Genomic DNA, 23638 nt, shown 5'->3' with positions numbered 1-23638 from the left:
CAACATGAAAATTTGCAAATATATTTAATTCAAGATTTTAAAGTACAACATTATTCTAAAATTATTCTGATTCAAGGGGAATCAGAATGTCAAATCCTGACTGGGCGAGAGGAGGAGCTGGGGATGGAGGAGGGTAATTAGCTCCTGAGAAACGCGATAGCTGTTGATAATACTGAAGGAGCTTATATATGTATACGGTGATAGGTGTCGTATTCCTATAGGTAGATGTGGATCAGCTGATGCGAGCTTGACTAACGTGACCTGCCAGAACTAACGCTACGCTTGATTTCTGTCAGGACCACTACCGTCAAATATGATTGACAATTAGCATACAGTTTGGATTGGCGGAATGGTTCCGTTCTGGGCGAGAACTCCCTGCGCATCCATGCAGCCTAGCATGGATAAGAGCAGGGAGAGCAGCAATAATCCCCCAAAACAAAACCATATGCCAATATCCCCCAAAACCAACTGACAGCGCAATCTGGATGCTTTTGTAGTTACCTGAGTGAGCCAAGGCAACAAGCATGTTGCCAATACCTGAAAAGCTTGAGCAACAGCATGTTACCAACAATACCAGAAGCCTTAAGCCAGTATGTTGCCCTTACCTAGATGGCCTAAATGAGTATGATGCCAATACCCACATAAGCCATAGCAACAAGCATGTTGTCAATACCCGAAATGTTCAGCAGTAAACATGCATATTGCAATGAATGACATACCACCTGAAATGAAGAAGTTAAAGTTAGATATCAAAATGAATCAGCTGCTTGCTTGTTGTATATCCGCAGTCCAGTTCCAGTTTCTTGAGTGATGCCTGTGAGCTAGAGATGAGAGATGGAGATTTAATTTTCAATGATCTTTTTCATTGGAAATAAGTACTGAAGTACACAATACTGAAGTAATCCTGGTGGAAACTTCTGGTTCACCCAGAATTAGCAATACTGAATTAGAATTAGCTGGATGGTTTAATGTAACAAGCGTGATGCTGATGCTTGGATACATTTACTCACAAAGTTATAGACAAGTAATTTGTTGACGTGTACTGCGTACACTGTAACCTGTCAATGACGTCATAACCTTGTTATACTTGGTTGTAGTTTACTTCTGTAGAAAAGAGAAAAAAATATAAAAATTATATACACACACACACACACATTTTGTTATTATAATTTTTACACCCACCATGTCTGAGGCTGATAGAATGGTTACATCCTGATTTAAGCATCATATGTTGAGCACTATATATCCAATCTAATTGGGGAAGCATCACACCAAGCTGGAGCAAGCAAGGACACATGGCAACAAGCGTGTTGCTGTAGCCAATTTAACAATTGTATGGGATCTATTGGGGGAAGCTTACACCCCTAGCGGCAGCAAAATCTAATACAAGCATGTTGTATAATCGCGGAAATATTGCTAAAACTAGTGTAGTTTGGCAGGGGAAGCATACACCCTACAGCAATAGCTCCGACTAGCGGCAACAAACTAATACAACAAGCATAGTGTGTAAATCACAGAACTATTGCTAAACTAGTAGGGGTGTGACGAGACGCTTACTCCACGAGACGAGACGAGACACGAGATTGGGTTCACGAGAACGAGACAAGACGAGATTTTTACACAATTTTTAAGAAATCCTCAATGATGAAATATATGAATGGAAAATAGTCTTTTATTCAACTGAAAATCACAAAATGCAAAACAATTTAGGTGCATTTTGAAATTAACTTGTAATGAATGTTATTTTACTTCTATTTTAATGAATTCTATGCAGTAAAGGACATGCAAACACTGCAAAATGTTTTGCTATAAACTCTACCGTCTGGCTTCTCCCCTGTACGATTTCATATGAGAAATCTAACTCCTTTCCACAAATCGAACATAAAAAAATAAAACAATATAAATAAAATAACTGAAATAACACTTTAAATGCAAACAGTAAGTGTGTATCCACAATCAAAGTACTGCTCTCTCAAAACTACAAGTTCAAACAGAAACAGATTTTTTCTTCAAGCATGAAAAAGAGATAAATTAACTACACAGAACAGACTAAGATTATGGTCATGTTCTTTTTCAAGAATATAAGCATGTCGACGATTTCTGGCAGCAGTTGAGACCTTTGGGCAGGGCTGCACGATATGAGGAAAAGCTGCGATGTGTGATAACATTGTTTAATATTGCGATGTCGATATGACTTGTGATATGTGAATGTTAGCTATACTGTTCCCATGTCTTAGTGCTTTAATAGGTTCTTTGCGCGATAGGTAAAAAATGTTTATTACCTGCCTGGTTCAGATTACACTATTTTAGCGCGATTTTGGCACGATCCGTTTCGTGGAGATTCGTAAAGGACAACGGGCGTCGGGACGCAAGATTCGATCGTTTCATTTCATATAGTGTGTCATAGTGGGCGACAACCTACGCGTCTGCGATGCTTCAGGACATCACGACAGAAAGACTAGCATGTTTAATTTTAACGGTCCTCCACGACGGGTTGAGTGTGAGCGAGAGTGAGTGTGCGCGAGTGAGTGAGAGTGCGGGCAGGGTTGCCAGATGCCAGCAAGGTTTTCCAGCCCAAAACCTCGTCAAAAACCGCAAGAATGCACAAAAAACCGCCCAATTTTTTTTATTTTTTTTTTGTGTGGCTTGTTTCTCATTTAAACACATTGAAATCACTAACAAGCTTTAAAATTACCCATTTTTCGACTTAGCCTATCCGATTTTAGAAACAATATTCCATTAAATGAATGCAAAAGTAGGCTGTAACAGTTACCTCAGTCAGACTTATGTTACGGAAAATATTGCGATCAACTTAGGCTATCAATGAGTCTGTTTATTGTCAATAAAAGTCGCTTGGAAGCATTCAGTAACATAAAAAACATTGAGTGGATATATGGACATAAAAAATAACCCACTTTAACATTTCAATTATTTCAAATGGCAACATGAAACATGCACATAAAGGCTGGGGAAAAAAAATCGATTCACCTATCGCTAGGTATTTTTTTTAAAAAGATTTTAAAATCTTTTTTTATTGTTTATTACAGAATATTACAGATATTAATTCAAATTAAATTGCTTTATTTTTGCCCTTGCTTATAGATGAGGTTGACAGAAGTTAGCCACTTTCGTTTCAAAAAAGTTTCAGGATGAAATGTGTCGTTATGGAGCTGCACGATTCATCTTTAAAAGACTGTGATCTCGATTCAAACACCCACGCAATCTTTTTCCATTTCGTCTGTCTATTAAACCTTTGACAAAATCATATCGCAACATTCAAATCTGTGTTGGCGCTGCCGCTGACCCAGAGAGAGTTGTCATGAAACCGCAATGTCAGTCAGCGAGCTAAGTAAGTTTGAACTTTCAAAACCCCGCGATCTAGTGTTGTTGTTTGAGGGGCGGGCGCGTGCATCACTGAATGTAGTGGGAGGGAGTGTCTGTTATGAGGTTAGGGGGCACGTAATGTGTGTGTGTGTGTGTGTGAGAGTGAGAGTGAGTGAGTGAGTGAGACTGCTGCCTGCTGAACACTGGGTCGCAGGAAGAAGGATCTGAAGTGCCGGTGTTTCGGCAATAAAAACCCGCCGAACTGATCCGAAACCAGCCCAATTTTTATCCACCCGCCCAAACCCATTTTTGCCCGCAAAATAGATTGCAAAACCGCCCAATTGGGCGGTAAACCGCCCAATCTGGCAACCCTGAGTGCGAGCAACAGTGAGTGTGCGTGTGTGCGCGCGAGTGAGTGAGTGAGCGAGGGACAGTGAGTGTGTGTGTGTGTGTGCGCGCGGAGTGTGTGTGATTGGCCCGGCACACAAATGATTTAAAAGTGGCAGGGGCATCTTCAATACTAATTTCTCCATCACGCTGACATCACAACAACTCACGAGACAAAGTTTCACCTCGACGAGAAATCTCGTCGCGTTTTAATCTCGTCACACCCCTATAAACTAGTGTAGTTTGGCAGGGGAAGCATACACCCTACAGCAATAGCTCCGACTAGTGGCAACAAACTAATACAACTAGCATGTTTGTATAACCATAGGACTAGTATTAAAACTAGTGTAGTCCAGTCGGAGAAGCATACATCCTCTAGCTCGGAGTCAGATGCAGTGTGCACTGCACAGCTAAGCAATGACATACAGGGCCCTATTTTAACGATCTGAAACGCAAGTGTCAAAGCGCAAAGCGCAAGTAACTTTGTGGGCGGGTCTTGGCGCTGTTGCTAGTTTCCCGGCGGGATAAATGACTCTTGCGCCAGGCGCAAATCTAAAATGGGTTGGTCTGAAGCAGCTTCATTATTCATAGGTGTGGTTTGGGCGTAACGTGAAATAAACCAATCAGAGCGTCATCTCACATTCCCTTTAAGAGCAGGCGCGTTTGTTCTAAAGCGGATTCCTATTATAACGGCGGATTTGCCAGGCGCGCGCCAGGAGCGGTTCACAGCCGAGGAGAGCAACGCTCTTGTCAGGGAGGTTGGGGATGGAGAAACCCACCCAAATTAACTTCGGTTAAAAAGGCGTATGATAATTTGGGTAAATGTGTAAGCTAGATGTATGCTTTTATAATAAATTGTCTATCTATCTATCTATCTATCTATCTATCTATCTGTCGTAATAATGTATGATTTGCAAAAATGAAAACAGCTGCTTCTGTGTAGATGAGAGAATCAAAGTGTATGCGCGTTGTGCACACGCTTCATTGATTATGGCCAAGCATGCGCCCTTAAAATAGCATATGAATAACATGCGCAACGCGCCACTGACTATAAACTATTTTTTCCTGGTTAGTGGCGCAATTGTTTTCTAAACCTGCAAAATAGCATGAAGGAACGTTTGCGCCGGAACACACCTCCTTTTTTGCGCTGAACCGCCCAATGAGCACAAGTTCATTCCCTAGTTTAGCGACGTGCTTCTGTGGAGGGAAAAACGCGCTTTGCGCGGGTGCAAAATAGGAATGATACATGCGTCGCTGTACAAAGTCAATTGCGCTGGGTGCAAGATAGGGCCCATTGTGTGCTTCCTCATTAATGAATATGATTACTGCTCCCGTCCTACGGATTCCTTCGGCTGTGGAGGTGAAGATGACGACTCCCATGATTCCACACTCCTTCACAGGACCATCAAACTACGATGTTGTTAGTGTTGTTGAATACCAGACCTCTGCGGTGAATGTACTGTGAATTAAAGCACAAGTATGTTACTGATATCTAGATAGCTTTAGCCACAAGCATGTGGTAACTAACACATTACGTTGCAATCATCTGATTAATTATCAGAATAATCAATAATCAAAGCACAGGCATTTTTCCAATGCAACCAGATAGCACAAACAACGCTTGATTATGTTGCTGAGGACAGTATGCACAAGCCGAAGTAACAAACACATATTCGATAACATTGATCTAGTAACCACCATACAGTACTGATAGCAAAGTTGCTGAAATGACAGCATATTACTGATGCCTGAAAAATTTAGCACAGCATGTGACAATGACACCAGGTATAAGCCTAAAACAAAGCCATGTTCCAAATAACAACTGGGCTAAAAAACCTTAAATAAAAGAACTATGTTTCAATAGCAACTAACTTTGTTTTTTTTGCTCTTCTTTTACATAGGCTATACACAACTTAAATATACCATCATGTTGAATTTCAGCCTATAAAGATGCAAGCCCTTAAAAAAAAACAAAAAAAACAATGCAGTAAAATGAAAGCACTGTAAAATACAATACACTGTAGCTTTAAGAACGACGTGTTTCCGAGAACTAGATAGACCAAGTGTGTCCGAAGTGACTCAACTGAATTGTGACTGTTTACGGTGTCTTTTAAAGCTGTGCCACAGCAGAATATTTCCATTTGCACCATGAATTGTTTATTCATATCAAACAGCTGCTTGAATCTGCGCTGCATAGCGCTAAAAGCACAGCGTGTGCAACGTGATCAGTTGCCAATGACAACACATAGTAGTAACGCACATAGCCATATGATCGCATAAGCCTAGCAAGAGCATTTTAATGAAAACGACTAAGTTAGAATAGCCCAAGCCACACGTATAGCATTAGCAACAAGCATGTTGCCAAAACCCTGATAGATTTTAACAATGAGTATTAAAAAGTAACTTAGCTTTGTGAAAACTTTCAGAGATGAATGGAGAATGAATCACGTCGAGTCCTGTGTCAATAATGCAGCGATGCGAGCAGAAATGCAGACTGAGGTCACTTCCAAATCAGGCAACTTAGGCCTATGATCAATGCGGCAAATCTCGTGTTCAAGTTTAAGATGAATCTGAGGCGAATCCTTGTGGGGAATGAATTCCTCTTGCTAAATTCCCGATTGCACGATTCCTTGTGAGATGATGTTGTTTGCCTGACGAATTTCGCCATTTAATTAGCTCCTGAGAAACGCGATAGCTGCTGATAATACTGAAGGAGCTTATATATGTATACGGTGATAAGTGTCGTATTCCTATAGGTAGATGTGGATCAGCTGATGCGAGCTTGACTAACGTGACCTGCCAGAACTAACGCTACGCTTGATGTTTTGTGGGCAGTTTTTTTGACCAATAAGTAATACCTCCGTTTTATCTGAATTTAATAGCAGAAAATTACACGTCATCCAGTATTTTATATCTTTAACACACTCTGTCAATTTAGATAATTTATTGTTTTCATCTGGTCGTGATGAAATATATAATTGAGTGTCATCAGCATAACAGTGGAAATTAATTCCATGTTTTCTTATAATATTGCCAAGTGGCAGCATATATATTGAGAATAATAGAGGGCCTAACACAGATCCCTGCGGCACTCCATAGTTTACTGACGTTATCTTCGATTTTTCCCCATTTAAACAGACAAAATGGTAGCGGTCTGATAAGTACAATCTAAACCAGCTTAATGCCTGTCCATGAACACCAGTGTAGTTTTGTAGTCGATCTAAGAGTATCGTGTGATCTATAGTATCGAACGCAGCACTAAGATCGAGTAAAACTAGTATTGAGATACAGCCTTGGTCAGAAGCTAGAAGTAAATCATTTGTAATTTTAATGAGCGCAGTTTCTGTGCTATGATGCGGCCTGAATCCAGACTGAAACTTTTCATAGATGTCATTTTCTTGCAAGAAAGAGCACAATTGAGCGGACACAACTTTTTCTAGTATTTTAGACATAAATGGTAAATTTGAAATGGGTCTGTAATTTGCTAGATTATTATGATCTAATTGTGGTTTCTTAATAAGAGGTTTTATAACTGCCAACTTGAATATTCTTGGAACATGACCTAAAGATAAAGACGAGTTAATAATATTGAGAAGAGGCTCTTTCACTACAGGTAACACTTCTTTCAGTAGTTTAGTTGGTATTGGATCTAATAAACATGTTGTTGGTTTAGATGCAATGATAAGTTTATTTAGCTCCTCCTGTCCTATAGTTGTAAAGCGCTGTAGTTTTTCTTGAGGGGTGATAATTGAGGCTGAATCATAAGACACCATTAAAGATTGTACATTTACAATTGTGTTTCTGATTCTTTCTATTTTCTCAGTGAAGAAGTTCATGAAATCATTACTGCTAAACTGTAACTGAATATTTTGTTCGGGTGACGTCTGTTTATTTGTTAGTCTAGCCACGGTGTTAAATAAAAACCTTGGATTATTTTGGTTATTTTCTATTAGTTTGCGGAGATGCTCAGCCCTGGCTGCTTTTAGGGCCTTTTTATAACGTGACATACTGTCTTTCCACGCGATTTTAAAGACCTCTAAATTAGTTTGTTTCCATTTACGCTCTAAATTATGAGTTTCTCTCTTGATAATATGCGTAGTATTGTTATACCATGGTGCTTTAGTTTTCTCTCTAACCTTTTTTAATCTAATTGGTGCAACAATGTTTAATGTACTAGAGAAAATGGTGCTCATAGTGCTAGTCATTTCCTCTAGTTCATCTGTTTGTTTGGGTTCACTAATCAGCTGAGTTAGATCAGGTAAGCTATTTGGGAATCTATCTATAGTAGTTGGAACGATTGTTCTGCCTGGTCGAAAACGTGGCGCAACCTGGCAAATTTCAGCAGTACGTAGTATGCAAGTGACCATGTAATGATCAGTGACTTCATCACTTTGCGGTATAATATCTATATCGGTTGGATTGGTTCCATGTGATATAATTAAATCTAGCGTATGATTAAGACGGTGAGTGGGACCAATGACGTTTTGCTTGACCCCAAAGGAGTTTAATAAATCTGTAAACGCAGCCCCTAATGCATAATTTGTGTTATCGACGTGTATGTTAAAATCTCCAACAATTAATGCTTTATCGACATTGACCAATAGATCTGAGAGAAAGTCTGCAAACTCTTTTAGGAAATCAGCGTAAGGCCCAGGCGGTCTATATACGGTAGCCAAGGCTAGAGATAATAGGGATTTCTTTCTTACATCTAAGAGAGTAACATTTAGTACAATTACTTCAAACGAATTAAACCTGCGACCTGTTTTCTGAGTAACATTAAGAATATCTCTATAGATTGTTGCAACACCGCCGCCACGACCAATCAGACGGGGCTCATGTTTATAGCAGTATCCCGGAGGAGTAGACTCATTAAGACCGAAATAATCATTAGGTTTAAGCCAGGTTTCAGTAAGGCAAAATACATCGAAACTATTATCTGTGACCATTTCATTTACAATAACCGCCTTAGGTGTGAGCGATCTAATGTTAAGAAGACCTAGCTTTATAAATTGTTTTTGTTCACTACTATTGAGATTTTCTGGTTTAATCACAATTAGATTTTTCCTGGATCCTACAGTAGATTTAATGTTTGACCTCACTAAACGAGGAATAGACACAATTTCAATATAATGTTCTACACTGGTACTTATATCAATTAAGTTTGGACAGCAAAGAGTGTGATTTGGACTTTGACTTACTAGTCATATGGTGTGTAACGTCTTGGAGATGTTGTCTGACAGAAGAGCCGCTCCGATTCTGCTGGGGTGAAGGCCATCAGCACGGAAGAGCCTAGGTCGCTCCCAGAACAGATTCCAATTATTTACAAAGAGCAGTCTCTGTTCATTACACCATGACATTAACCATTCATTTAGAGCAAATAATCTACTGAACCTTTCTTGTCCTAGTCGGTACGTGGGAAGCGGTCCAGACACGATGATCGTTGTTTCAGGCGATGTGCTGCATACCGTCTCGATCTGGCTCCTGTAGTCCTTCTTCAGAACCTCAGTCTGCCGTAGCCTGATGTCGTTCGTTCCCGCGTGCAGCACGACAGCTCCGACGCGCTTGTCACTGTTCAGGATCTCGGGGACCTGCGCAGCGACATCAAGAACACGAGCACCAGGAAAGCAGTGAGTGCGCACCTTACCTTTACCTGAGGAAGCGTGGACATGCCGGACAATGGAATCGCCGATGATCACAGCGTCGCGTTCCGTCTCGCATAGAGGGGAGAAGCGGTTCCGGGTGGAGATCTCGAAGGCCGGGAGGGGCGGAGAGGTCCTAGCTCTGGTCCTGGCTCGCGTCTTCCGCTGTGGAATCACCCAGGGTCCGTGGTGTTGTGTCGGTGCCGGAGTGAACGAAACCAGGGATGATCGCGTCCTGGCTGCTCGGGTCCTGTGCAGAGAAACACACGGAGTAGACGAGGTCGGAGTCAAAAGGTTACTAACCACTGACTTGTGAACATCGGCGCGTGATGTTTCAAGCGTGGATCACCGATCTCGCAGCTCGGCCTGTCTCTCTAGTAGGTCGCGGATCTGCTTCTCCACCGACTCAAGCTCTAACTGCACAGCATGTAGCTCGAAGGTGTCCTCACCTGCACTCAAAGGTAACGTTAGACACACATCCGTTGTATTCGCCATTATAGCAGATGCGCTATAATGGCGAATTATAGCTTTCAGTGATACGGGTGTAAATAAGACGATCGATAGGCGCGACCACGCGTGCAATGCTAGCGGGCTAAGGCTAGTAGCGGAAGTTCGGAAGGTTGGATATAAGTAGTGATATCAAAGCGATCCGATTGTTTTTTAAAGAGAATAGTATTCCAGATATGTTCAGACGCTATAAAATGAAAAATGTTCGTTTGTAAAAGAGTGTAAAGAAGAAAATCAAGGTTTCTGAATTAATTCGACGGAGCTCCAAACACAACAACGTTCCAGGGCACATCCCACCGGGAGGAGACCCTGTGGAAGACCTAGGACACGCTGGGAGGATTATGTCTCCCGGCTGGCCTGGGAACGCCTCTGGTATTCCTCCGGAAGAGCTGGAGGAAGTGTCTTGGGAGAGGGAAGTCTAGGCGTTTCTGCTTAGACTGCTGCCCGCGACCCGGCCCTGTATAAGCGGAAGAAGATGATGATGATGATGACGACCACCTCGAAAACGGCTTCTAAATTCCCTTTGATCCCTTGCCAAAGCTGGGTTAATTTCTGACACTCCCAAAAAAATATGATAGTGATTAGCTTCCCTTTCACCACATAACCTCCAACAGCTAGCACCCTTCCCTCTGTATCTTTTCTGTGTTGGTGTAATAAAAACCTAATAACATTCTTCCAACAGAATTTTCTCCATGTGGCTGAGTTTGTAGATTTCCATTGTGTCTTACAAATTTCCCCCAATCATCATCTTAGATATTAATTTTTCCCTCCACCCTCCATTTGTCTTTAAAATATAATGTATTTATCAGGCAATATTTGGAGAAATCTATCATATCATTTTTTAAATGATCTTATTACATTATTGAGCCTTGCTTACTACCAAGAACACCTTTAATATTCCTGTCTCTACAATTTCGAATACGGGTCTGATATTACAATCAATATATCTTACTTGAAGGTATCTATAAAAATAATTTTGATTAAGCCCATATTTTACCTTTTAATGATTCTTTGGATTTTACCTTTACTAAAACAACCCAAATTTGGAATCTACCATCTACTTTGTTTTGGACAAAATCTGAACCAAAAGGACTCCATCTTAATATTCTCGATGCATCTTCCAAGCCACATGTTTTCTTTGTCCCAGGCAGGGGAGACCTAACCCACCCTTTTATTTACTTAGTTGAAATATTTTAAATCTTGTTCTTCCTATCACTAATTCCTGGAGGGCCACTGTCCTGCAGAGTGTAGCTTCAACCCTAATTAAACACGACTGAAGTGTGAAGTGCTATAAACTTCGAGGCAGGTGTGTTGGAGCTGGTTGAGGCTAAAGACAGTGCAGGACAGTGCCCCTCCAGGAGCCGAGTTTAACAGCCTGTCATAAAGTGTTTTTTGATTTACCTCTTTATGTGATAGTTAAAAAATGACATCTTATAATTATCATTTATTTCTATTTTAAATTACTGTACATATCTGTTGGTTATCTATAGTCCTTATCTTAACAAAACATTTATATACTAAAGTATTTTAATATCCAATCCGAAAAGGTGATTTTTGTTAATACAGATTTAGTATCAGATTTTGTAATTGTGTACTCACATGTTATAATTTCTGATTAATTTGTTTTTCTCCAGATTGACAGGTTGTAGATTGACTGGTGAGTGCTGTGAAAGTTTGTCTTCAGCTCTACAGTCACATCTGAGAGAGCTGGACCTCAGTGACAATTGCCTGCAGGATTCAGGACTGAAGCAGCTCTCTGTTGGACTGAAGAGTTGTCAACTGAACATACTGAGGTTTGTCTTTCACATTTAGTTCTAAATGGGAGATTTTAACAAACAATAGCTTGTGAGTAAAAAAACCAAATTCAGTTAAAAAAATAATTGTCACACCCATGGTTGCAGCACAGGAAGAAGCAGCAAACTGAAATGCTATTAATAACATATAATTTGCATCACACTCTGCCCAAAAAACCTACTGCTGCAATTAAATATAAAAAATAATATAATTGAATGGGTACACACAAAATCTAGTAAAATAATACATGTATATATTATGTATATATGCTTTAATATATGTACATAATACAGTTGTATGCAGGCAAGTAATTTTCAACATAAAACTGCCTAGTAGAAAAAAGAAGAAAAAAGAAACGCACTACAAGCACCACACAAAATGTTGGATTTTTTTTCTGATCAGTTGGTGAGTTCACACTTTTGTATGTTCCCCCACATCTTCTGTGCTTGTTTACATGTGCCATGTACATGTGTGGCCACCTGTTCTTCAGTGATTTTTGCATATTGAATATAAACTGCATTCCAAACTAAATAAATTATTCCCATGTAAGGCAATTGGAAGGGAAAAAAAATCTCTTAAAGGGACACTCCACCCATTTGCATTAAGCTTTGCATTGTTAGAAACCCAGTCATACTATTGAATGGTCGTGCAACACTCTCTCATTTTCCCCTGAGACGGGAGAAATCCGTTATTTACCTCTTACACTTCCTCCTACAATGACGCAAAAATCGTCATTTTGTGTCATTGTAGGAGGAAGTGTAAGAGGGGGGGATTTCTGTTGAGACTACAGACACTCGTTCCTCATCTTTCCCAGGGGGCGGGAACCGCTCACGCTACAGACCTATTACAGATCAGTGGGTGGGACTTTACTCTCTGAAACTGAAAGCAATATCCTCCATCTTGTTTGAAGCTAAGCTAACAGGCGCTGTGGAGACAGATGTAAAGTTATGACAATAGCGGAGGAGAGTACTCAATATGATATAGAAGAAGAGGATTTCGGAAGTCTGATGCTTGAATCAGGTGTTTGTGGCTACCTTTACAAGCCGCATTATAGCGAAGAGCAGCCGAGGCAGAAGACCTGCCTGCCGCGGACGAGGAGCCCAGACTGGCTCGAGTTAGGGCGGACTGGTGGCGCCGGTGATCTCACTATGCAACTACGAACCGCTACGAACACAGAGATAGAGTCCGTCTGCGGCAAAGAATTTAAACGATGACAATTTCTCCTGGACGAAATCTCTGAATCAGACGAGGACACGGACGTTTGTGTTGTGAACTATCCTAGTTTCGCACCGCATATGTTCTGACTGAACATCCAGGTAGCATGCAATAATTCACCTTTTCGAAAGAAATACAAACGAGGAGTAATGCACTAATGAGTTCGCCAACTAACTAGACATTTTGTGTAAAATGAATTTCAAGCTCTGGTGGTAGGTAGCCTTGTAGACGGAAGAGTGATTTCTCTTATAGGCAGATATGCGCTTTCTGGATTAGTGGGAGTGGCTTGCGGAACTGTGCAATGTGGTGCATTGTCTTTCCTCGGTCACGAAGGCACCAAATTCAAAATTTATTTTACATTTCGACTACATATATGACCCACTTTAAATAAAAAACAATGTTCAAATGGGTGGAATGCCCCTTTAACCCTCAGAGGTCGGAGATCACGCCGGCGTGATCTGTTCGCTTTTTTCCTTATGAGTTGAATTGAGACCCCAAATACTCTTTTGACTTTGATTTTACAAAACAAGTTTCATACATCAATCGATTCTGTTAAATGTGTATTATTTTTGTGTATACTCACAATAAAAACAAAGTGTTGTGCTTTTTGCCAAATAAAGAAAAATAAACACGAAGCGAGTTCTGCCTTCTCTCTGCCAGTAAAGTCCATTCTGAAACGCGTCCGAAAATGAGCAATAACTCAGTGAATACTCAGTCAAACAGGCATACAGACACACAGGCATGAAGCTTGAATTATCTTCTTTTAAATGAAGTAATTTATATAAAAAACAAATATTCTCATCTTGTGAAATCTGTATTAAAAGAGAGCGATTCCAGTCGACCTCATTAGAGCTAATTCAAATGTAATGTGACTCCGCCCACGGAGAGCGCACGCTATTCAAACGCAAATGGCTGAGGTAATCCGCGCAATCCTGTGAACGCCCCCATCAGCTCGAGAAAACCAAAACACAAGTTTATTCAGAACATTACTTGTTTACAACGTCTCGCAGCGCTGTGAGGAATAATGAGGAATACGAGCTGAGGAATACTAGTAAGTTTTTCCTTCTCGGGTTTCTGTTTATGAATGAATGAACGGCATAGATGCGCGCTGTTTACCACAGCTGGCAAAAAACAATATTACGTGACAGTTCTCCATTATGGACGCGAGCGCTCTAAAAAAAAGCACTACAAGACTTTCAAACTTTCACAGAGACCTCAAAACAGAAAGTACAAATCCTTTCTTTAAAACGAATTTCGTTTTGTATCAATTGACCCTTCGCTAAGCCCCGCCCTCCTTAGTTACTGTTGCTACGCCTGTCAAGCTTTTGCGCCTGGCACGTCTATTACAGTATGTATGCACTGGTTTCAGACATTCCTAAGGAGATAATTAGTCATTTTTGTCGAACAGGTGAAAATATGAGAGAGCAAGACTGCAGTATGCATTCGAGGGCTATATCCACGACATAATATGCAAACGATTAGAGAATAATTTAATCAAAATTGAAGCTAAAGCCTATAACGTTAGGTCCCAGCGCAAGCAGTAGCCGCCTTGTACGCTGACCATTCAAATGGGAAACACACAAATTGAGGAACAGCTGTTCATGCACAGCAGGGTAAGTGAAATGTGAAAATATTCTAATATTTATAAATCAAACAGCTTATCCATAAGTATTGTGGAATAAACACAAGACATTAGCCTGACCACTTTGCAATGATAACATTCTCCCGCTTATATTTTTAGCACGCCAGGCTAACGTTACTGCTCACACGTCGTGGGTCATATAAGTGACTACTGTTATGAACTGATTAATTTTGCATAACGTTACCAACCTTTTCCTTGGAGATCTCCGGCAAGCCCCGTGATGTTCCCTGCTTTTACTAACTAACGTTACCTTTTACTTTTACTAGAACTAACACCGGGAGAGTCGCGATCGGATTGGGGGTAACGTTACTAGTTTGGCCGTCGATTAACAAAATGCTGAAATATATTTTTAAGTAACGTTAAGTTATGTCAGTGAGCCTCCGTCTTGCCTTTAATCACACTGTTTAATCCACGAGCTGGACAATAACTTTATTCTAGAGCTGCTATAAAGCCAAAACACTTTACTTTTAATTTCCTATTATCAATGTAAAGCTGCTTTGGAACAATCTACATTGATAAGAGCGCTATATAAATGAAGATGACGCCCGGCATTTCTCCCCTTGGGTTTTAGGTTTCGGGAAGGGAACAAAATCCACCACCCCGTCCAAACTTTTAGGATACCGGGTATCAGATTTGCACAATCCATATGCGCAACGCTTCGGCATGTTTCCCTCTCGCTCGAAAGCTTGCCAGACCTCCCGCGCCTAGTTACGGTTGCTAAGCCACGATTGGCCAGTGGCGGTTTTCAGGCGTGGCTTAGCGAAGGGTCAATTGTATCTTAATTTTAATAATTTTTTCATTAACAAATTTCCTGGATTTAAAGTAAATATAGGCTAGCAATCACAACAAAAGGTGCTTGAACTGTGTGAATGAATGATGTTTTAGCAAACTGTATTGCTATACTGAGATGAGTAAAAATCGACTGAAATATGTTGAAATAAAATGTAGGCTATTTGTATAAGCAACGTATTAAACTGCAAATTAACAATATGCCCTAATATTTCATGAAAACAACGTTACACAGTCAGGCGAAATATGAAAGACAACATCTTGTTGACTAGATTTGGGTACAGTTTTTACTGTAGAGTATACTGCCACGTCAAATAAGCTTTTGTTTAGCAATTTCTATATATAAATTACTATTTTTGTCAAAAATAAGTCATCAACTAAGATGTTAGCTGTTCCAATGTTGACTAAATTCAAACTAATGAATACATAGATAAAATGTAGGCCTATAATCATTTTTTTTTTTACAAAGAAAGAGTACACTTGAAATATTGTTGAAATTGTAATTATTGTTGTAATTGTAACCTTTTTAATAAAATAGCAAAACATATTTACAAGATATAGATGTAAGCAAAATCTTAAATGGTCAATATAAGTCTTCTTCTAAATATATCTTTTGTCCTTGCATTGTGGCTCAGTCAGTTTCACACCTGAGTGAATGGCTCATCATTATGCAGAGTGGGTGGGACATTGTATTTCTCAGGTGTAAACCACTCCTCGTTCACGCCCCCCTCGCATATTGGCTTTCCAAGCAAAACCTGTTTTACATCAATTTAAATCAATGTATGGTTTTATGTGAACGATAAAGCAAGACTATTTTCACATAATTTTGAAGAAAAAATTCTAGGCGAGGACATCCATTAGTCAAAAGTCTTATTGACACATATTTACTATGTGTTTTGTGGCCTTATTTCAGAAATTTTAGTTTTTAGTTTTTTCAATATCCATGCATAAACATTATTCTCTCAAAAATGAAAACATGTACATACACGTGGCTCACATATTATTGTAGCCCTGTTTGTGCTTTATAGAGTGAATTTACACCTTTGCCATTAATATGTTTATAAGCAACTGAAAAAAGCACAAATGTCAGGGCATGTCAGAACATCTCAAGGGCCCCAAAAACAGCTCAGACCCCAGAGGGTTAAAGCTCATTTGCCAGATTTACTAACAGTTTGGACCAGAGCAAACTCTTTTGCCCTTTTAAAAAAGTACTCAGGATTTACCTTAACCCATTACGACCTGACATCGTGTCATACAGGTTTCAGAGATGGTCACTTTTGGGCAGATATTCCATAGCTTCAGCTACTGATACAGCATTTCGTCCCCTCACTGATAGGCTAGAATGGCATGCTGCAAGTCCTCCTATATAGTGCAGCCCTAAGGAGTCTAGCACTGCTGAAGGAAGTTGCCAACCCTAATGCACTGGACCATAGGGGAACTTGTGGTCACCAGACTACCCTCCTTTACTTGAACCAAAGCTTCCCGCCACTCCATTACCTTCACTAAGCTCTTTCTCACCGCAAGTTATACTACTCATAATGTCAAGTTATTCAACTACAGTTCCTTTACAGAAAATTTGAAGCAGTTATCTACAGTACAAGCTAATGATGTCTAAATTAATGTTACTAATTTATGCCAAAATAAAAAAGATGTGACAATACCGTGATTGATTCCAGTGCTAGGTCCCAAAATGGGATATTAGCAAAGTGAGAGGGCCTGAGCCATCTGGTGTCCCTTAGGTATCTGCTGACCAAGGGATGTCTGCCACTGACAAACTGTCAAGAAGGTCATATTCAGCTGTTATGGAGCAGCATTATATCAACAGGATAAGTGACTGAATTTCCACATATGATGAGAGGTACTCTTGAGTTGACCTAGCACTGGAGAGGTCTCATGCATAAACAGGCATGAACTGCTATCCACTGGAACATTCACATCAGCAGAGCTATGTCAGACCTTGGTCAAGCAATGCAGAATGGACTGGAAATGAGTAACAAACCCACATGATCGGCTCTGAAGCGAAAGACAACTGGTGCTTGCATCCACTTCTGTATTTATACCCGCGCTGCGGGGCGGAGCGTGTGATGCAATTCACGCACGCCAAGGTCGACTTATAGTCAGGGTCGTCTTATATTCAGAACTATGCGGTAATACGCTGTGTTCTCAGTGGCTCAGAGACCGGGGATTTGTGGAGACTCTTACGTCCATTATGACAGGCAACAATAGAACAGTTATGTTTAGGTAGCTGAAGCATTATATCACTAGCTGCTTTAACAAGGAGATAAACATGGCGGATTGTGTGCGGCTCACTCAGAGCGTGATCTATGCTAATAGGATAGAAATCGTCTCCGGTCGTGGGCGGGGCTTGCTCTACTGTAACATCACAGTAGGCAAAAAAACTGGGAAGCTGGTTTTGAGACATTGTTTCTAATTTATGGGGATTATAAAAAAAAAAAAGTGTGGATTTTTGCCATTATTCGGTGGTTACACACTGCGGACACACATTTAAGTTCAAACACCATGTAAAAGTGAATTTTACATTATAGATCTCCTTTAAAGCTGCACTCCGTAGCTTTTTGGGGTTAAAAATTATCCAAAATAATTTTTTGAGCAAGTACATAACCAGCCAGTGTTCAAAACTATCTGCTTGCCGTAGCTCGATTCAAAATGGTAAGCCTGTAATAATGTTTTTCATTCCAGTGGTACTGGTGGATTTCCGCAGGAAATTCGAGTATGTCTTTGCGTCATTACGTCACATCTGTACACATAAAGAAGGTGACTCAGCTTGTAGGCTATATTGAGTGTGAGGATGTTGGTGGTGGAGTGACAACTGGAGATTCACCCGTTGTAAAACGTGAAAGACTTCGGACTTGGGAGAAAAAAGAGACTGCAACCGGGCCCATGCGAAAACAAGGACAAATATCGGAAGGGCATTAAATGTAGTCACGCAATGCTGATGTTGTTAATATTAACAATTTGAGAACAAAGTATAATTTCACGGTTTGATGTGATATGATAAACGTTAGATTTAATCGGCGCGATTTACTGCAATGCTTTTTCCCCCTTAGTTGGTCAGAACAAAAGTGGATGTTACTTACTTGTTCAGACGTCATTTTCCGGTGAAAATTCTTATGTTGGTCATACTTCCAAAAAGTAGAATCTGTGATTGCGAATGACAGTATCCACACCACCAGCGCGGTGATTGACAGCCGTACATTCTCCTCAAAACATTCGATTCATCCGCACTGTGCCATGCCGAGGCAGAACGCACGTAAAGTTGATAATTCCGCGAATAACTGCAATTGCAGATTTCGAACAGAGATGGCGACAAAGAGGAAAAACTGCAGACTGCAGCTTTAAGGTAGAAGTGATCACTGCAAATGCCAGTCAGAATGTGTCATTAATGGTTATTGTGACAGGAGTTTCTTACTGCTTTATTGTTTTGCTTAGATTGGTCACCTGCAGTATCACTGGTCAGTCCTGTGAAAGTTTGTCTTCAGCTCTACAATCACCAAACTCCCACCTGAGAGAGCTGGACCTGAGTAACAATGACCTGCAGGATTTAGGAGTGAAGTTGCTCTCGGCTGGACTGGAGAGCTCACACTGTAAGCTGGACATACTGAGGTATTTAACAGATTTAGATGGACTTACATGTCAGTTTCATTAACTTCCTTAATGGTCAACTTTACAGATATAGTATATTTTCATGCATAGTATATGGAGACTGATGATTTGAGAATCATGTTGAGTTGAGCTACAACTGAGCAACTAAGCATCAGATATCAAAATGCACTCTGGACTCTTATTTTTTAGATATTTTTAAAATATACAAAAGAGATAAGACATGCACCAGATTACTAAATTTAGTTTCATAAACAAAGTGATATTTATAATAGGGCTGTCAAAAATAACGTGTTTATTTCTGACTAATATTTGTTGTTTAATGCATTAAAAATTATTAATGCAATTAGCCTTATTTTTTTGTTTCTGTGTGCTAATGCTCCTTTCCTCACATCCTTTGACTAGCAATACTGTATTTGATCATGATCTGTAGACTCTCATCAGCTTTGTGAAGTGAGAGCGAGCAGCCATCATCAGCCGGGCACACCACGTAAAAGACCCACATATAAGATGCCTGAGCATTGCAAGGTCCATCTGGCTGCTTGTTTTTTATGTCATTAACATGCTTGTCTCAATGATTAAGATACACAGGTGTTAGTTCACTTCATTTGACAAAATGCATTCATTCAAAACACCCTGCAATGTCATTAAACTAATATGAAGCTCCAATAGTGCATGTTAGAGAGGTTTGAGGTATGATGGCATATACTTTGGTGAGTAAATACAGAATACATTGCAGCTTCAACTTTTTTTTCACTGCCTTTATTTTATTCATACTTCTTCAAATGCTGGAGTAATGCTGTTAGCAGTGCCTTTTTAACTGAACAAGAACACAGATTAAAATCTCACCTAAGGGTTTGAGAAGCACTGACCTATATGAACAATATACATCAAATTACTAATTATGTGCCATTGTTATTGAATACCTCCAGTTTTGCAGACCACACTACATCAGAAAACAGCATTTTCCCTGGAGAAAGTTTTCTCCAGCATCCCTCCCCCTGGGAGAGTTTTTTCAATAAGCTCTGTTTTCACCATTTTAGTCTGGAAGGCCAAAACATAGAGAAAAATATGCATTTTCAAATCTATCCAGATCAGTAGTTCCCAACCTTTTTCAACTCGCGATCCAGGTTGTGAAGGTACTTGTTTAGCATTTACTAAGTGCTGCATGCAGTGCAGGCTGAAGAAAAGAAAGTTGCAAATGGAGATCAGGTTTGACATGAAGCTTATTCCAATAAAATAATGTGGACAAGCTTAATTTTTGTGATAGCTGCTCGTTCTCCACTCCCACACATGTGAAAACTAGTCACTACTGTAATTTCTGTTTAGCTTTAAGTTTAGCTTTTTCGATATCAGGCATTGTTTAAGATTTATTCTTACTTGTAATGAGGAGATTGTAGATGTATTTTTCCTGTTCAACGACCCTGTTTATAACCATTATTCATGTTTAAATCTATTGTAGCCTACAATTACTGTATGTCACAAAAGTTTGGTCAGTAAATTGACGAATTATTCTTAAAGGGATAGTTCACCCAAACAATGAAAATTTTGTCATAATTTACTCACCCTCATGTCGTTCCAAACCTGTATGAATTTCTTACTTCTGTTGAACACAAAAGAAAGATACTTTGAAGAATGTTGGTAACCAGACAGTTGATGGACCCCATTTACTTCCATAGTGTTTTCTCTGCTACTATGAAAGTCAATGGGGTCCATCAAATGTCTGGTTACCAACATTCTTCAATATATCTTTCTTGTGAGGATGAGTAAATTATGGAAGAAAAAAAAAACATTTTTGGGTGAACTATCCCTTTAACACAAACAAATCAGCAAGTTTGAATAGTGAATGCACAGTAAAAGTTTAACATTTATCATTATTTAATTATATATTGAATTAGGATATTTAATTATGACAGTTTTACATATATTACCAAAATTATATTTATTAATAATAATAATTTCCTGCCCCCCTGCAATACTGTTGCAACCCACTGGGGGTGGGACATAACCTGTGTGAACTGCCAAGGCCAACTATGGTAGCAAGTTCCGTCGTTACCAATAGAGTTCAATGGAACTTTTGACCATAGTTGGCTAACAATGCTTTTGGGAAATGCACCCCAGGTAAGCAGTGATAAGTAGTGATTTTTATTTGACAAATTGGACTGTTGTTGTGTATGTCTGTAGATTGTCTGGCTGTATGGTGACAGAGGAAGGTTGTGCTGCTCTGGCATCAGCTCTGAGTTCAAACCCCTCACACCTGAGAGAGCTGGATCTGAGCTACAATCACCCAGGAGATTCAGGAGTCAAGCTGCTCTCTGATAGAATGAACAATTCAAGCTGCACATTAGACAAACTTAAGTATGTTGACACTACTATGTATGCTTGTGTGTGTTTCATGAATGTATCAGATCTGCAGAATGTGTGTTTTACATTTGTGTTTTACAGTGTGGATCATGGAGGAGAGTTGAGGATTACAGCAGGACTACACAAATGTATGTCCACACACACACACACACACACACACACACACACTTACTTGTATATGTGGTTTACAGGGACTCTCTATAGACATAATGATTTTTATACTGTACAGACTGTATATTCTCTTCTCCTACACTAACCATACCCCTAAACACTGTTTAGTATTTTTAAGCCATTTGGTATACAAGGACACAGGGAGTGTTATCATAAACCATGTTTATGTTGTAATATCCATGTCATTATATACATTTGAGTCCTCATAAACCATGTATAAAAGAACACACACACACCTTTTGTGATTGTTTTATGTTTCTCTTTTTATGTTCAGATGCCTGTGATCTCACACTGGATCCAAACACAGCACACACTCGTCTCATTCTATCTGAGAAGAACAGAAAGGCAACACATGTAGAAGATGATCAGTCATATTCTGATAATCCAGAGAGATTTGATGGGTGTCCTCAGGTTCTGTGTAAAGAGAGTCTGTCTGGACGCTGTTACTGGGAGGCTGAATGGAGTGGAAATGTTATTATAGCTGTGACATATAAAGGAATCAACAGGAAAGGAGGAAGGTGTACCTGTGAATTTGGATACAATAAAAACTCCTGGAGTCTGATATGCTTTAATGACAAATGTACCGTCTGGCACAATCTTATTTCAATTGGCATATGTTTCCCTTCACACTCCTGTCGGAGAGTAGGAATATATGTGGATGTGTCAGCTGGCATTCTGTCCTTTTACAGTGTCTCTAACACACACACACTCACACACTTACACACATTCAACAACGCATTCACTGAGTCTCTCTATGCTGGATTTACTGTTTTTGATTCATTGTCTCTGTGTCAGTAAGTAACAAAAAAGCCAATGAGTAACAACAGAGGCATCCCACATTCCTGACTGAAAGAAAATACTCTCACTTTATATATGTTTGTTAATTTTTCCAACTGAGCTGCCTTTCTCCCTTCTGCCCCAGACTGAGTTGATGTATTCATGTGTTCTGTATGTTGTATGATTGTATTGTGATTGTGAAATCTTGACTGGAGGTAAAGTTTACTGGAACTGAAGCCCAAAAGTTGTAACTACTCTTTGCTAAGCTAATTGTTTAAAGCTTACTTGTGGTTTGACTTTTTTAACTGCGAGGAAGATATAAGGAGTTGAGCACCATTTACTTTTGTTATTTTTATTTTGCCTATTTTTTCTGTTGTTACAAAAACATTAATGTGTGGTCTAAAAAGCTGAGATGGGAGCTTAGTAGGGAAAGCCAAATCATTTACTTATTTATTTGTTGCTTCTCCCAAACCCTAGATTAGGAAGGATGTAAAAAATATTTAACTTGAATTTGCATATACAATACAGTAAATGTTTAGGCAAATGATTAAGCTTTCAAATAATGTTTCTTGAGCTAGGAATAAGTATTTTTTCAACAACAATGCTTGCTTAGAAGTAATGAGGTCATATTTATGTGGTATAATGTCATTGCCCCAGTCTTTATGTGATTTACTCTTTATGTCTCTATATATAATATTCCATGTACACCCTAGCTACATTATATGTGATAAGGTGATAGCCTGGTTTCAGAAACGGGGTTTAGATTAAACAAGGATTAGGCCTTATTTCAATTAGGACATTTAAGTAGCTTTTATAAACGTGCCTTAGAAAAAAACATTATTGGTGTTCATCTTGACCCAAAACAAAGACACTGACAGATATGTCATTGCAAGTTTCTTTCTGTTAAACAGCTCAAACATGCATTTTAATCTGGGACTCGGTTTTAGCCTGGTCTGTGAAACCAGGGGAACATCTCAGAATTATACATCTGTATATTACTGTACTATAGTGCATGATTAAAATGTAGTTTTCTTGTGTTATATTTCATTTTTGTGTAATTCATATGTATGTCTGCACTTCCCTTCTGCACCGTAAACTCCTGTCACTAAGACAAATTCCTTGTGTGTTTGTTTGTTTGTAAACATATTTGGTAGACTGGGTAAACCCAGCCTGATCTGCTGGTGATTTGATTTCACCCTGGAGCTCAGGCTAGAAACCTGTACATATATCTCAGCTGCTTCCTTTACAAATTTGCGGAAACCAATCACAAACTGGCTTATCCAACTGGCACGCTATTGGTGGGTTTAATCAAATCCAATTCCAGAGCCATTACGGCTCTGTCCAATTCCTTTTAACCTCTCGACGATGCTCACTGGCTTCTTTTTAGCAAATAAATCGCTCGAGTGGG

The 23638-nt window shown here is 39.6% G+C and overlaps 1 protein-coding gene across 3 annotated transcripts in view; it reads left to right on the top strand.

Annotated features, from left to right (window-relative positions):
• The window catches only part of LOC311081120 (NACHT, LRR and PYD domains-containing protein 3-like), a 73406-nt gene extending 50129 nt beyond the window's left edge, over window positions 1-23277 (top strand). For all 3 annotated transcript variants that reach the window (XM_084111527.1, XM_084111525.1, XM_084111526.1), the window contains 5 exons: window positions 11492-11650; window positions 18748-18921; window positions 21103-21276; window positions 21364-21410; window positions 21728-23277. In XM_084111527.1, the coding sequence (XP_083967653.1) occupies window positions 11492-11650; window positions 18748-18921; window positions 21103-21276; window positions 21364-21410; window positions 21728-22251 (1078 nt within the window). In that variant the 3' untranslated portion in view covers window positions 22252-23277. The remainder of the gene's footprint in view (window positions 1-11491; window positions 11651-18747; window positions 18922-21102; window positions 21277-21363; window positions 21411-21727) is intronic.
• Window positions 23278-23638: the final 361 nt, after the last annotated feature.

Source organism: Abramis brama (genome assembly GCF_963993115.1).
Source record: "Abramis brama genome assembly, chromosome: 4".
Taxonomy (NCBI): Eukaryota; Metazoa; Chordata; class Actinopteri; order Cypriniformes; family Leuciscidae; genus Abramis; species Abramis brama.
This window is presented reverse-complemented; position numbering and strand designations above follow the sequence as displayed.